This window comes from Alligator mississippiensis, chromosome 5, assembly GCF_030867095.1.
Source record: "Alligator mississippiensis isolate rAllMis1 chromosome 5, rAllMis1, whole genome shotgun sequence".
NCBI classification, from domain to species: domain Eukaryota; kingdom Metazoa; phylum Chordata; order Crocodylia; family Alligatoridae; genus Alligator; species Alligator mississippiensis.
The window spans coordinates 20,331,699-20,347,120 of record NC_081828.1 but is presented as its reverse complement, the minus strand read 5'-3'; the positions used below and the strand labels follow the sequence as shown (position 1 = coordinate 20,347,120).

The 15,422-nt window shown below is 40.5% G+C and overlaps 1 protein-coding gene across 1 annotated transcript in view; it reads left to right on the top strand.

Annotated features, from left to right (window-relative positions):
• The window catches only part of NEGR1 (neuronal growth regulator 1), a 654,907-nt gene that overhangs the window by 415,515 nt on the left and 223,970 nt on the right, over positions 1-15,422 (top strand). The window contains exon 3 of the mRNA XM_019489191.2: positions 1,672-1,797. Within this exon, the coding sequence (XP_019344736.2) occupies positions 1,672-1,797 (126 nt within the window). The remainder of the gene's footprint in view (positions 1-1,671; positions 1,798-15,422) is intronic.

The window sequence follows — 15,422 nt, the reverse complement described above, 5'->3', positions numbered from 1 at the left end:
CCTCAACAGAAAGAGGTAAAGAGCAATCCTTCTCAACTCTCGCCTATAGCCTGATAGTTAATACACTACTCTGGGAGATGTGGATTTGAAGTCCATCAGGCTTTGGAGAGCCTTGCCCACAGCTCTCATTTACTAGATAAGTGATCTAGGTACTAAGTGGCTGATTATATAGTAAGGTGTGCACAACCACTTTTCCCTTCACTTGCATAGTGTTTTTAAAGGAAAATATCCTCATTCTGACCTGACTTTTATCAGTGTGTTAGGCATGCTCAGAATGTGCCTAATGGATTTGGGACTGTTAGGGGACATAGGTGCAAGGGTACCTCATTTATGAATCCTAAATGGCCTTTAAGCATGATAAAAGCTGAGCTGTTCAGCACTGCCATAAAGATCTTAATTCTGGGCATGCACAGAGGAAGCTCTCTCCATGCCTCAAACTTTACTAACAAAATCTTAGGTGCCTATAGCCTTTTTGTTGACAAAAAAATTGGGTTAGAGTTTTGTGGATCACACTTTGGGACTTGGGTACCTAAATTCTACCTAATTTGCACTTTAGACACTTATGGTTTCAGTTAAAAATTCTTCTGTTGATCTTCAAGAATGAAGAAAATCCTATTAATTCTTTTAGCTGTGATCACACTTGCTAAATTCAGACAGTCAAAAAGCCCGAGGCTGAACTGATTCAATCTTCCCAGGTTAGTCTAAGCTGTGCAGATTGAATCAATAAGCAAGGGAACAGGCATTCACTTTTGATTCTGGAAATGGAACCATGCTCCTGAAGTGGCCCAAGCCAGAAGCCAGGGGGTACTAGAGCATGCCTTCCTGTTGAGCTAGAGGAAACAGCTTGGGCCAAGGCTAGCGCACCCACTCTGCAAAGCACCCCAGGGGACTGAGAGTTAACTTGAATCTGGGGTGGGGGGCGGGGTGGATCTGGGACAGAAATTCAATAAATCACTTTAACCTAAATCAGTTAAGTCTGATACTACATCCATCCAGGTTTATCTTAAAACAGTTTTGACCATTTTGAAATGGTTTTTGTGCCCTGATCTTCTGTTTGTGCTACAGATTTGAACCAGTTTCTAATTACTTGTACTGGTTTATGCGTAATATCTGTCCCTAGCCACTGCAGAAACAGCATCAGTACAAAGAAATAAAAACCTGTTTCCATACACAAAGAAAAGATGCAATGAACAGGAAAGGGCTATTATTTACATAGACATTTTTCAGAGTATAACAGCATTTTAATTTGATGTCCAATGTGAACTAACATGAACATGTTCAAACTTTGCCTAAACAGGAACTATGTTGGCAGTTGACCAGGAAGCTGATAGTTATACGACATTTGCATAAAAGAGAGCAGATTGCAGCTGTCCTACTCTTTTTATCTGGAGCATCTTGATCGTCTATATATCTTCTATATAATTAATATCTTCTATATTAGTGATGGGAATAGAGGTAGCCACATTTAAGCAATTTTGGACAAGGACTTTGTGTCTTTTTGTGTGTGTTTGCAAATTGCCATGCAAATTAACTTAGCTAATAAATTGAAAATAAAAATAGTTTGGGCTGCAAGATGCACGTTAGCCATCTGTGGGCAAAAGACTTTAAATTGTTTTTTAGCATCTAATACAAAGTGCTTTCTCTTACAGTTTTCTTTTTGCTTTGTTTCAGTTTCTCCAAAGATATATCATATTTCAACTGACATTGTTGTAAATGAAGGGAGCAATGTTACTCTTGCGTGCTTGGCGACAGGAAAACCAGAACCTTCCATTTCGTGGAGACACATCTCTCCTTCTGGTAAGCACAACACATATTTTACAGACTAGATTTTCTTCCTTCAGTTTTGACCATTTAAAAATATTTACTACTTAATCCTCAGAACAGCCTTCTCAGGAAACTGCATTAGTTGGTCCTCTTTTTATGTTTTTAAAATGAAGAAAATGAAACAGATAAAAATAAAATATTAAAAAATGGCACCACTGGCTTTAAATACCTCAATAATTTTGCAAGATGGAAGAATTTAATTGAGTGATATTTTTTTATTGGACCAACTACATACTTGGGATAGAGTTAGATAAGCTTTTGAAGCAAGTTATTCTTCTTACATTAAAATAAAAGAAAATTGATGTTTAGACCAGATTTTAAGAACATTTGAGCTCCCCAAACTAAGGTTGACCTCATTGAAAGTTATGGGTGCTTAGGACTTATTAAAGTCAGGAACATAAGTTTTAAAAAAATGGATTTACCAAGTTTCAAATCTACTTTTGAGGTTTAGGTCTGAGTGATTTGCTTCAGGACACACACATTTCAAAAAGAGTTTCTGAGCCCCAAGCTTATGCTTATTCCAACAGACTGCAGACATCTATGAAACATTTCCTATAAAGAGAATAAAAGGCTTTTCTATAACAAAATAGGGAAAGATAAAAATATGAAAATACCATGCAGTTTATTTCATTTACTTTCACTACTACTTCATCTAACAATTATTTTATCATGCAGCATAGTTTGTCAAAATGGCTTTAGCAGGCACATTAAATAATACATGAAAAATGCAAATAGAAATGACATCTAAAATATGATTTCCATTTACTTTAATCTTTTCTTGTACACTCATTGTGATTTTGATTCCACGCTGATACAGAATTCCTTCTCCTATTTTAAAGAAAGTCTTTGTACTTGGAAACAGAGTTAAGTTGTTTTCCAGATGGTAGAAAAAAATGTGTCTTTGAAGGCCTCTATATATTGCCACTGATGGCAAGAGTACCTCATTTCAAGCTGTGTTCATTGGGGAGCTGCATCAACAATCAATGCCTGAAGCTATATAAAGGAATTCCACTCTCCAAATGCATACTTGCAAACAGCTAAAGGAACCTCAGGCCTGTGTCTTAGAGATTTGTCTTTGATAAGCATCTCTTATTACTAGAAAGATGTCTCTCCAGTGCAGATGAGAGCCTTGATGCTGGATCTGGAACATTTTTAATGTAGATTCTAATATTTTAATTGAATCTAAATGTAAAGTTCTTTTTCTACTCACTCCCTTCTCTTCACTTTTCTGAAATCAGATTATTTTCATGGGAGCATGGTTTTGTGGAATGACACTGAATATATCACATTACTGAGTTTAAAACTGATTACATACTTGTTCTGTAATTAAAAATTTTATTTCCCTTCACTTATTTGCAAACTAAAAATTAAAGTGGAAGTTTACATTGCAAATCATATTACTTAGTATTGTTTTCTGGTTACTTAGTCATATGCTTTGGATGCTGTTCAGTTCGACTGGATGAATTAATGAGTTCATGTAATGTCCGGAATAATGGCAATAAATTATCGTAGGGGTGGAACATAACACCCTAAAGTGGGGCTGAGCAACAGTTTGCTTTACAAAGCAAGATTTGAAAAAAGCAATTACTAACCTTTAAAACAACAGTAAAATCTATTTTAAAGTGACAATCAAGGGCTTAGAAAAAATCAGTTGGAGAATAAAGATGGTTTTAAACTAAATGTCAAACAAAATTGTATTGGAAACCTTGGGGAGACTGTAGAATAGTAGTTTAAGATGTGAGATGACGTATTGGAGGTAGTTGTTAGGGTTTCCATGAACAAATGAGTTGCATTAGCAGAATCCTACTGTTCTCTTTTAGTGTCTTGTAAATGTTTTTTAGTAGTGTATCTTTAATTTTAGACATAGTGCTCTGGACACCTCTCTCAGTTAAGCTTATGCAGTCCCGTTGTCTCAGCTGTTTATCTTTTAGGATGGCAGGATTCCTTTCTTTCTGCTGCATTTAAACTTATCAGATATTAATTTTGTGTTTGGTTCACTTTTTATGATCATTTGCTATTTGGTTACCTTGCTTGCTTACAAGGAATTAGAAGGTGAAGATTCTCAGGAAAAAAAGGATTCTTCATAAATTAAGCAAGGTTAATGCCCTTAGCTGGGGCTGGCTGAACAATGTCTATCCCAGAATTCTGAAAAAAAACAGCTTGTGAAATCACAGGTGTGGTAGCAGTGATTTTTAATAAATCAACCCAGAAGTGAGGCCATATCACTGAAGAATATTAAAGGGAGAAAAAGGGAACCACTCAGAGATAGACCTATTAATCTCACCTGTATATTATATAAAACCTTAAACATGTTTTAAGGAAAAGATAATCCTGTACAGACATAGATGGCAAAATAGAGAACATGAAACCTGGATTTACCAAAGTTAGATTGTGTCAGAGTAACCTGATATCTTTTTGATAAGGTAAATGCTTTTTCCCTAAGAAATCTAACTCAATTTTAGTAAAATATTCAATACAGTGCCTTGAGGGGGGTGTGTGTATATGATGGGAATTAATAATTAACCTAGACAAACATGACAGTGTGGTAAAGTAGTAGATCAAGAGTTTTTTTCTTGAAAAAAGAAATCTTTGTTCCGGGGGCAGGTTCCTTCAGATGTCTCCAAGAACAAGTATTGGGACCAATCTTCTATAATATTCTTATTAATGACTTGGGCACAAAAATAGTGCCCGTCAAATGTGCCGATGACTCGAAGTTGGAAGTCTTTATTAATATGGAGATCTATTAGAAAACCATATGTAAGGAATTGGATGACTTTAAGGACTGAAGTAATAGAAATGGATGAAGTGTAATAGTACAGAGCGCAGAGTCATGCACTTGGGGACTAATAACAAGCAATTATGTTGCAACCTTGGGAGCTTGTCTGTTGGAAAAAATAGAGGAGAAAGCTTGATTCAGGGTGTTTTTGAGTCATCAGTATGATGTATCCATGAAAAACATAAGTGAAATGTTAGGATGTAACAGGCAAGGTATTAATGCACATGTCAGACCTTGTATGGAATACTCTGGACTGTTATTCCACATACGGTTGCCCATGTTCAAGAAAAATGCATTCAAACTAGAATAAGTGCAGGGAAGAACTACTAAAATAGTCTGAATGAAGATTGTGCTCAAAACCTGTTCAGCCCAGGAGAGGGCTATGCTCCAGAGCACTATTCGGTTTGCAAGCCTTTTGCTAAAAGGCCACGGGAAGACGGTGAACACTGTGAAAACTGAAAAACCATTTCTTCAGGAATCTGAGAAACCTCAGACCCCAGCAGACCCTTTAATAAATCATGTACTGTATCTGCCCCACAATTTGAGTTCCTAGCGAACTGAGACATTGAGCCCTCAGATATGGTATATCCCACCAACCGGTTGCCTCACTAAGAACTTCAGAAAGGGGCTGTAAGGAGTATTGCTTCAAGGGCTGAGAGAGGCACAGATCCTCTTCTCCTACCAGGCGTCAGAAAGCTTTCCCTCAAGCTCAGCTTTTAAAAACCCTGAAGCTGAAGTCTTGCTTCAGAGTGTCCATTACCCAATCAGACATTATTCAGGTCAATGAAAGTCATGGTCATGTAATGATCTCAGCATTGCTTTGGCGGTTCTTCTGCAGCTGTCAAGCAATGAATCACATCTATTGTACTTCTGAATAGTCTGAAACCACATTGGGACTTGGGTAGAATCTCCTCATTGAGCAAAGTGAATTTATTGGGGAGCATGTAGATTAATATCTTCCCTGCTATGGACAGGAGTGGAATACCACAATAATTGTTGCTATCTCATCTATCTCCTTTCTTGAATATGGTCTGACAGTGTAAATTGTGCTAACCAAATCCTCATCTGTGCTAATTCAGGGCCTCTTTAGCATCACTGATACATACACAGTAACCAGAGACTTTCAGTTGAGCCACTTCCAGATTGTGATCTCATTGTGAGACTGTGGAAGGTGGCTATCTCTAACCTGTTTCATAAGAAGAGGAGCAAAGCAGACCTTCCTCCCCATGTTGAGCCAGTGTATTTAGTGCTACTTTGAGTAGGACAGTGAAAATATAGCTGGTTTGGTTGAAGAATACTTGAGGAATACAATACAGTCAGGTCTTGATTTACACGGGTGGGTTTGCATGGTTTCAGTTATGCACAGTCAATTAATTGTGACCCTTTATTTTTGTACATGGTATGGATTCACTTTTACATGGTGCAGTGCAGTCGCCAAGATGCACAGATGCATCTAGAATCAGCTGGCCGCTTCCTGTCCCCCATCCACCACACTGCTCTCAGTGTAGCTTGTAAGTGTGTTGTGGCAGAAGAGGAGGGGGGAGGGAAGGGACATAGTGGGGCAGATCAACACCCCTGCAATGAGGGAGGGAGTGGGGCAAGGGTTGGGACAGGCATTGCCCAGCCAGGGCGGGGGCAGGACAGAGCCACGACTCATCTGGGGGTTGCAGGGTTGGGAGGCAGCTCCTGCCACTGCATACACCCTGGGAGAACACAGGGGGACATATGCCCCCTGGACCTGTGCAGGGTGGGCTACAGCTGTGGGCTGGAGCTGGGGCTGTGTGAGGCTCTTTACAGCAGGGGCTAAGCCAGGCTGGAGTCGGGGCATGTGGCAGCAGTGCTGGAAGGGGGTTACGGTAAAACTTGGGGTGGCTGCAGGCCCCCCTCATAGCCCCCTCCCAGCTCCACTGCCTCCCACCCCGAGCCCGGCCCACGCTGAGAAAAGCCTGGCACAGCTCCAGCCCACAGCTGCAGCCTGCAAGCCCTGTGCCCTAGGATGAGCCACAGTTCCGTCTCTCCCCAACCCCACCCTGGCGGCACAGCATCTGCTCTGTCCCACTTCTCCCTCATCGCAGGTGGCGTTGATCTGCGCCCCCCACACACACCCCATCCCTCCCACCTCCCTTTCCACCTCACCAGACTTACCAGCTGCATGCAGCTCTCCATGCTGCTGGGCTCTGCTCCTCTCTGTCTACATGCTGCGCTGCAGCTGCACGCATACACAGATATTTATTGGCCAAATTATCAGCCACATCTGTAACCTAAACTCTTATTTCCCATAGACCCTTGGTATCTTTTTACACCTTTTGTATTTGCATGGTATTTTTTCAAGAATGTAACCACCATGTAAATCGAGGCCCTACTGTATTATCAATGTTCCATAGGCAACTCCTCCTAACAAACTTTATCAATCGTAGCTATACAGGTTTATCTAGAAGTATAAATCCATATGCCAGAAAGCTTGAATCTTTACAGGGAGTCTTTTGAGACTGAAGAAGAATAGTAAAGATACTGGCAATTCCTTTAGGAAACATTCAAGAGAGGTTGCATAAGCTTCTAAATATCCTTCAACTTTCTGCCCTCTGGTATCCAGTCATGTGCATCAGTGATGTATTGGTTGAATCTACTAAAACAAGCTGACATTCCCCTCTCAGTTCTGGTGATTTTTAAACGAGTAGTCACTAATGAGTTTTGTTTTGTTTTTAAACAAATCCACTACAGGAAATTCAGGGGAACACTCAATGTAATAAGGCTAGGCCAGGTTTACTCCTCAATAGAAAAATTGAATAAATCAAACCTCTTTGGAAGAAAAATAGATTCCATAATGAGCCACCTAGTAAAAGTAATGAATTGCCAGGCATAACTTTCTACTTTGGTATAGGAAAAAGGCCAGGTATTTGTTTATTTGCTTAGGGCAGGGGGTTGTGATATCTTTTATTGGACCAAATGTATAATTGGGGGAGAGGATTAACGACCTTTGGGCACACAGTGCCTTTCTAGAAGTCTCCCTGGGCACCTATGCACACACAGCAAGGCTGCTGCATCGCACTGTAATTACAGCATGTTGGAGCAGGTTTGATTAATGGAGTGTGCTAGAGTAATTACCACACTCCAGCAGGCTCTAGCGTCTCGTGTATCAGTATCTCTGTGCTTAAAAATGGCATTGGGGTGGTTTAACTAAACTTTCAGGTAAAGCTTCCAGGTTCTCATTTATTGCCTCACATTCTGAGTCTGTCAAGATAATCAGTTTTGAGACTCAGTGGGCACGTTTACACAAGATGCTAATTGCACAGTAGCCAAAAAATACTGTGCAGTAGCACGTCGCAGCACTATCAGTGCTAATATGATACTACGCAATGTTAGTAGGCTGCTGCACGCTAACATTGCTAAAAAGTCATTTGCCCATGCTACTGTGCAGTAACTTGGGTTACTTCACATTTATTTAGTACTTCATTATACAACTACTAAATAAATGCACAATAACCACCACATAGTAGTGTCTCGTGTAGACTTGCCCAGTGGGGAACTCCTTCAGAAACGTTTGCTCCTGTTTCCAGGAGATTTGGACAATTTGTCCTGGGACAAATTATGGTGCATTCCATTAAAACTCAAGGGGCACGTCCACCCATGCAAGCATGTGGGTTTGAAGCAGCTCAGATAGAAGCGGTGCAAATTTGAGCCGGGGCTTTTTGCTTTGGTGCACGTGCTCAAACATGCACTTTGTTGTGGAGCAAATTGTGCCACTTGGGGCAAAATAACCCTGCCTGACTCCTCCCAGATCTGCAGCCAGGGGGAGCCCTAGCCTGGGGCCAGCACCTGTGCTGTCCAAAAGCTGCCCTGGCAAGTAGCTCAGGGCTACTCACTCTCAAGAGCTTCTGGGGCCCAGCAAATTGGTACCTGGTGACATTACCCCTTGTGCCAGCTGGACTGCTGAAGCAGCCCCAAGAGTTCCCTGCACCCTTTACCCACTGCAGCAGTCTGACAGCGGGGGCTGCTGCTGTGACTTGCTGTGCACCTGCCAGACCCGGAAGGGGACTGCATAGCCAGGAGAGACAGCTGTGGGCCAGCTGCCAGTGGGCTGTGGCTGCAGCGTTGGCCTTTGTGCAGCACTACTGCCATGTGTGCCGCTGCCCAGTCATCTGGGCAGCTATCACCCAGAAGATCTTCCCAGTCTGGTGACCTGTTTTGAATGGTCAAAGCATATCCTCCTGGCTCCAATTGGCCAGGAAGTCAGCCACCTTCAGCTGGGCCCAAGATGCCAGCTCTGAGCAGGAATTCTAACAGGAATTCTGGTGTTCCTTAATGGAAAACTGAAAAATCCCTGATTTTAAAAAAGAAAAAAAAAATCCCAAAGTGACTCTGTAAAATACCCCAAAATCTATGTTCCTCCACAGTTAAAATAGAGGCCCCCCAGGCAGCAGGGGGCAGCAGGGCCCAGGCTGGAGCTGCTGGGGCTGTCACCCCACCCCACTGTGTGGGTGGAGCCCCAGTGATCCAGACGGGCAGCTAGAACTGCCGGTAAGTGCCGGGTTGGGGGGGAGGTTGTTTGAGGTTTTTTTAATTGTGGGGATGCTGGGGGGGCAGGGATTGGGAGCCTCAGGGGTTGGGGGGATGGGGATGGGGTGTTCTGGCACTGGTGGGAAGACAGGTGGCAGTGGGGGTAAGTTGGCCACTTGATTCCCCTACTGTCTGGCCCTGTACTGCTGCCTGCTCCACTGCAATGGTTGAGGGGACAAATGTAAGATCATCCTCCAATAATTAGATTCTGTGCATGGAAAATTAGAACAAATAGCATTTTCCATGTATAGAATTTAGCTGTTGGGGGGATCATCTTAAATTCAAAATTGTCTTAAGTTTGGGTAAATGCAGTATATTCATGTTAGGAGCAGAGGAGGAAAGCCCGGCCCAGATAATTCCCTGAGTGTATGGAAACAATCAGACCTGTAAACCCAACATGTTATGTTCTCTTTGCCAGTCTGTAATATAAATAATTGAAAAACTTTCTTTTGAGGTAACCATAGTAAGGGACCTGTTTGGAATATAGACTATTACAAAGTATTACAATAATTAAACTTCTGTTATGGTGAGAGACCTGGATTTATTTTTAAAAAGTACAAAGCACTTGCAAATGTTACTTTACTGTACCTGGTTTGCATCCTGATTTCTGCAAATTGTCTTTATTTAGTCCCCAAGGTTCATCCGTACTTTATATTTTCCATCAGTTTTCTCAAATTGTTCCCAGTGGCATTAATGAGGCATACATACAGGCATCTGAACCAGAATGCAGGGCTAAATTATATTAAAGAATTCTATTTAGAATATTCTGGAATTGTTTGTCAAAGCTGCTACTAAAAGATAAGAAACTGAAATCTCTGAATACAAATGATTCAACGTAGCCTAATTCTGAAAAGTTATCATGGTATGCATCACTGCAGCCTCTACTTGGATGAGGTCAAATACAATATTTTGAATGAAAGATAAAATGAAACTTTAATAGAATTGAAAATAAAATATACTTAAAGGTGATTCTTAACTTGGTACATAAATTATTGGTCTGTAATCTTTATGGTGCATGTTTAACTTGGAGTCATTATGCAAATGTATTCATTATATAAATATTCATTATATAAACCTATTATGTAAATCCACAAAATCTACACATTCACTGTAACACTGTAAGGAACACAGAACTGTAGTTTGTAATCTGAAAATCTTGTATTGTTGAAATGTCATCTGAATAAATTGCAGGTATTACTTATTTTGTTCTGACATTTAAGAGCAAAGTGCAACATCAATAGTTTAGGAATGAAACCAGAATTTTAAAGAATTAAGACCTGTCTGAAGCATAATGCTAGCTTTTAACACTTGTATGCACAGCATACTTGTTATTACCATCTTGGGAAAGCAAACACTGCAGATATTACCAAGAGGATTTGTAACTAAACCTGGTCAGAGATCTTCTGGCATTTTTTTTTTCTTGGATATGTGAAACTTTTCACAGGAGCCTACCCTTTTCAAATAACTTTCATCAGGAAGGTCTCTCCATTCCAGGATTGAATTTCTGGCGAAAGAGGGAGGGACCACTTCCATAAGAGTAAACAGATTAGTGGTTTGGGTACTTATCTGTGTTGTAAGTAACCCAAAACCCTGCTTTGTCTGAGTCAGTGACCAGAAAGGACTGAAAAGAAGTTTCCGACATCTTCTCATATATTGTGCGAGTGTCCAAACCACTAAGGCAGTTATTCTGTCTTTGGCCATATTCATATGTAATTTTTTAAGCAAAGTTCATCAGCCTTAACAAGTGAGGTTAAGTGAGAGAGACCCTAGAATAGAAAGTAGCTAAGTAGTAATGGCCTTCACTCAGGATGTGGGGAAATCAGCTTCAGTTTCCTGTTTTCAACTGGGCAGAGCAAGGATTTGGTCTCATGTCTCACTTTTATGTCTTAACTGAGCATCCTCAGAGGTATTTGCTCTCTGTCTCTCTCTTGGAGGAGGAGTACTTTGAAAAGGTCTTGGTTTCATGGAGAGGTGAAACAGGAAAATATTGACATTAAGAAATTCCGTGTAGTAGGAAAACCTTTTTCTCTCCAGCTCCTGTGGCAGCAAAATGGTGATTCTGGAAAGCCCCAACCCCCTCTCCCTTCCAGGCATCTGAGATTGTATACACTTGAGAGGGCTTGGTTCCTTGATTTGACTTGTATTAAGTGAGCCAGGATGGAGAAGAACTGCAGGTCCTCTTTACCCTTACTTTTGTACTTGCTCCTTTTACAAATGTATAATGACTTCAGATCTGTTTTCTTCTCTTTCTTGTGGGATCTTGGAACAGAGAAACAAGTGAAACAAGATTATGGGTGGCGATGGGATGAGTAAGCCTTCAAGTCACCAGTAGAGTTGCCAACTCTGACTGAAGCTATTCCAGGAGATTTTTTTCCCCCCAACATGATGTAATGTCATTAATTTCATTTTCTTAAAATATCTTATTAAAATCTCCCAGATTGCTTTCAGTGGTTACCAGGAGTTCGATGTTGATTCTGATAGACTCCTGGCCAATCCGGGAGGGTTGGCAACCCTAGTTACAAATCTGTCTAGACTTCTTATTAGTAATGAAGGATGCATGATTGCACTGAGTTGAAGCAGAAGTCCTGTGAAAAAATAGGATGTGATCATGTTGAAGGCTGTTTCAAAATATGTATGTAGATATTTTGGTTAAAAAAACTAGTGTTTTGGGAAGTAGGATCTTTCCCACTTTCATGAGGTGATTCCCCTCCCCCTATTAGCAAAGTCCTGTTTTCATGTGCGCCATGATTGAACTGAATCCAATACCAGCCCTATTGTTTCTGGACAGTGCTAAAACTCTGAAGATGTATTACACTAATGTATCATCATAGCACTGTCGTTCTGACAATATATTAGTGTAATACATCTTCAGAGCACTCAAATGATGGGGCTGTCTAGGAAGAATGAGTCGGAGTTGATTCAATTCAATTACAGGACAAAAGACATTGCTAGTTGCTGGTGAGGGGGTGGGGAAGAGAGAATGTTTCCTGCAGAGTTTCACTGGAGCAGACTACTGTAAAAGTTTGAATAGTTAATTGAGGGAATTCTTATTTTGTTTCAGCTTCAGCTAATTATTGGAGAGTATAAGGAAAGGTCAACTGACCCTTTAGTAACATTAGTATATCCTGCTCCTCCGAGGCATAACTGAACAGTTTTGTGCTTTTGAACAGTGGCAGCGTATGGGGCAGTAGTAGATAAAGTAGCCAGGTGGCTGGCATCCATAGCATCTACTGTTTTTGAGTCTTCTCTCCCTCTTCCCAAGTGAGCACATGGGGCTATTGCCCTGCTCCCCTTCTCCTTTGATTATGTTATTGCCTCTACTTATGTATTGAATGATCATGAAATGACAATTTTTCAAAAAACTAATCTTTCTTTATAATGCACAAGCAGCAAATGCCCTGTATAAAAGTACATACTAGCTGCAGCAGATCTTTAAGGATGTAAATGCCTAATTTAAGTCAATTAGCATCATATTTCCAGGCTGTGTGTTTATACAATGTATATGCTTTGTTTTAAGATACTCTCCAGTTTTACTTTAAATCAGAAGTGCTTAAACTAAATGTTGCAATTTCCTTAACTCTGTTTTATTTAATTAAACTTTTCAGGTGTAGTACATATATGTATGAGATTATAGGAGTCAGTAGACCATATGCACTCAGACTAACACAATAGGTATTAGTATAACTAAACTTAAATTAACATAATCACCATTCCCACAGAATCTACTCAATATAGCAATTATATTATTTCTTAGTGTATAACAAGCTGGTATCTTCTACCCTGCTATATAGCTGCTACCATTAGCACTGCAGAGCTAATGTTAACACTTATCACAACTGTGTAAAATATCTAGACAGAGATCCACCTTTTCCCAGCTTTATAATTCAAAGTTGAATTAGCAGTTACTTCAAGTACTTTGGAAACTGTCCCATTTGAAAGGCCTCTGTGTTGGATCCTTGTTAAGTTGCCAAGCCTCTTTCACTTGAGTTGTTTTGTCCTAGATAGTTTAAAATTTGTGATTATTTGTTACCTCCTTCATCAGCCTATATTCTTGATGCCAATGACTACTGCCAGCCAGAAGCTGCCAGTCAGCTGTCTCAAACTCCAAGCAATCCCAAGACACTTCTCTTGCTGTCTCTTGCGGCCAGGCCACTACTCAAGAAAAACTCTTCCCACAGCGCAGTTTTTCTATAGAATGATACACAACTGCTCTGCAGGAAGTTTCCCTATGGTTTCGGGTACTCTAATCTCCAATCTAGCAGTACTACTCTACAGTCTACAGGATGCAATCAAGATTCTTCAGCTGCAGTGCTGTGAGAAATTCCCCTGTTTTTAAAGGAGCTGATGACTCTCCCTTCTGAAAAGGACTAGAAGTCTTATCTCAGTGAAGCTAAAAAGTTCTGAGTGGGGATAATAAAAACTATGACGCTCTTACAGGAAGATGAATTTATTAGGTCCCTAGGAAAAATAACACAATTGAGTGATTTAAGTTGCTAAGCATTGGTGGTGATGTGCTTCTGTTATGCCATCATTATTCATTTTATAGGCAACTGCTTGAGCATGGGCACTAGTATTGTATTTATCTTTCAGGTGAAGCATTACTGGACTGAGCTGAAACATCTGTTCCATACAACTAAGTTGCAATTGTCTGGAGACAAGCCAGGAAACCTTTCATAATAAATGAAGCCAAGAAAGATCAGCAATGACTATGCTAACATTAACCATGAGCTGGGAAGTTTCCCCTATTCCATGAAGGGAAAGAGACACTTTAGTATTACAGGGCATTATTATGAATAATAGTCTCCACCTGTATCATACAATTTTATCTTAACCCTCTGGCTTCCATTTCACTCTGATATCAGTTCTAAATAGTTTGTTGGAGGGAGGGGGTGTGTAAGTGCCTAGATAGCTGTAATTAGCCATGACATAATACTCTGAATTTAATCTTGGCTGTGTTCTTTGAAAGGTTACACGAGATGAATTAAAAGGTATCTTTTTTTAGGATGTTATAGTGACAGAAATTAAATTAATTTGGGGTTCACATATGCAGGAGTCTATGAAGGTCTCCCAGCTCTGAATTAGTAGATAAGAGAATAAGCCTTTTCTTGATTTAAAGATAAACTCACTGGGTGTGTCTACACGTGTGCTTGATTGCACAGGAGACTAATTTACTGTGTCACCATCTGCACGCGCACAGAAATTGGGCCTGTGTAGACTAATTTACAGAGCTGTCAGATAGTCCGGTCAGGCATAGGTACTATCTGATGGCAGAGTAAATTACTGAAATGAATGTGTAGATAGTGATGTCAGGATTAGTTTACTCTAGCTCAAATTGCGCTGGAGTTTATTCATTCAGTTCATTCATTTAATTGCACATGTAAACACACCCACTGTCATATACTTTGTGCTGGGTTGGTGGCAGTTCCCTAAATTTTGGCATTACATTTTAAGGATTCACAGTGGACTACCTTGTAGGGTTTGGGTGTTTCTGTTGGATAGGCCTTTTGCATTTTTGGATTACTAGCTCTTTATCTCAACAAGACCTTGGAAAATCAGGAAATTGTGTTTTTTAATGAGAACAGAAAGTATTGCGGATGGGGAGTGATTTAGAGAGGTCACTACTATCTTTTCAGATAGAAGGCAGACCAGAGCAGCACCTTCTATTCAGATGCAACTAAAGGTTTTTGCCTTTAGACATCCGCTTTTTAAATTTGATGCAGCAATGTTGTGACCTTTTGGCCACTTATGGAAAGCTGTGCCTTTTCTGAGTTCCTGCCATCTTTACAGTATTATTTGAGTATCTTCTAGCCACAGTTATCTATCTTTTTAATCGTCTGCAGGCTGAACTACTGCAGTATTTTTACCTACAGCATAAACATAAAAAAGCCAATTGGTTCATCCTACAGTTTCCTGCCCCATAAACAAGACAGCCTGAAGGTAATGCACCATGCTGGCAATATGAGCTTTTTAACTGATTTCCTTCCCACCCCCTGAATTTTAAATCTGCTTCAAGGTGCTAATCCTGTATGGCCAACCACCTAAATGACCCTGTTGGAAAAGTAGATATTACAGTGGAGAGGCAAATAACTATGCATGACAAATTTATGTCTACTGCCTATGTGTTACTCTGATGGACACAGTAAAAATGGCCACAGGGTTGGTCCACCTGCTGCATGTGTCTCACAAGTGGCATGGGCAGCCTCTGTGTGTGGTACTCAGCAGATCGGGGAGGAAGCAGCGAACGTAGGGACAGAAAGCTGAGCAA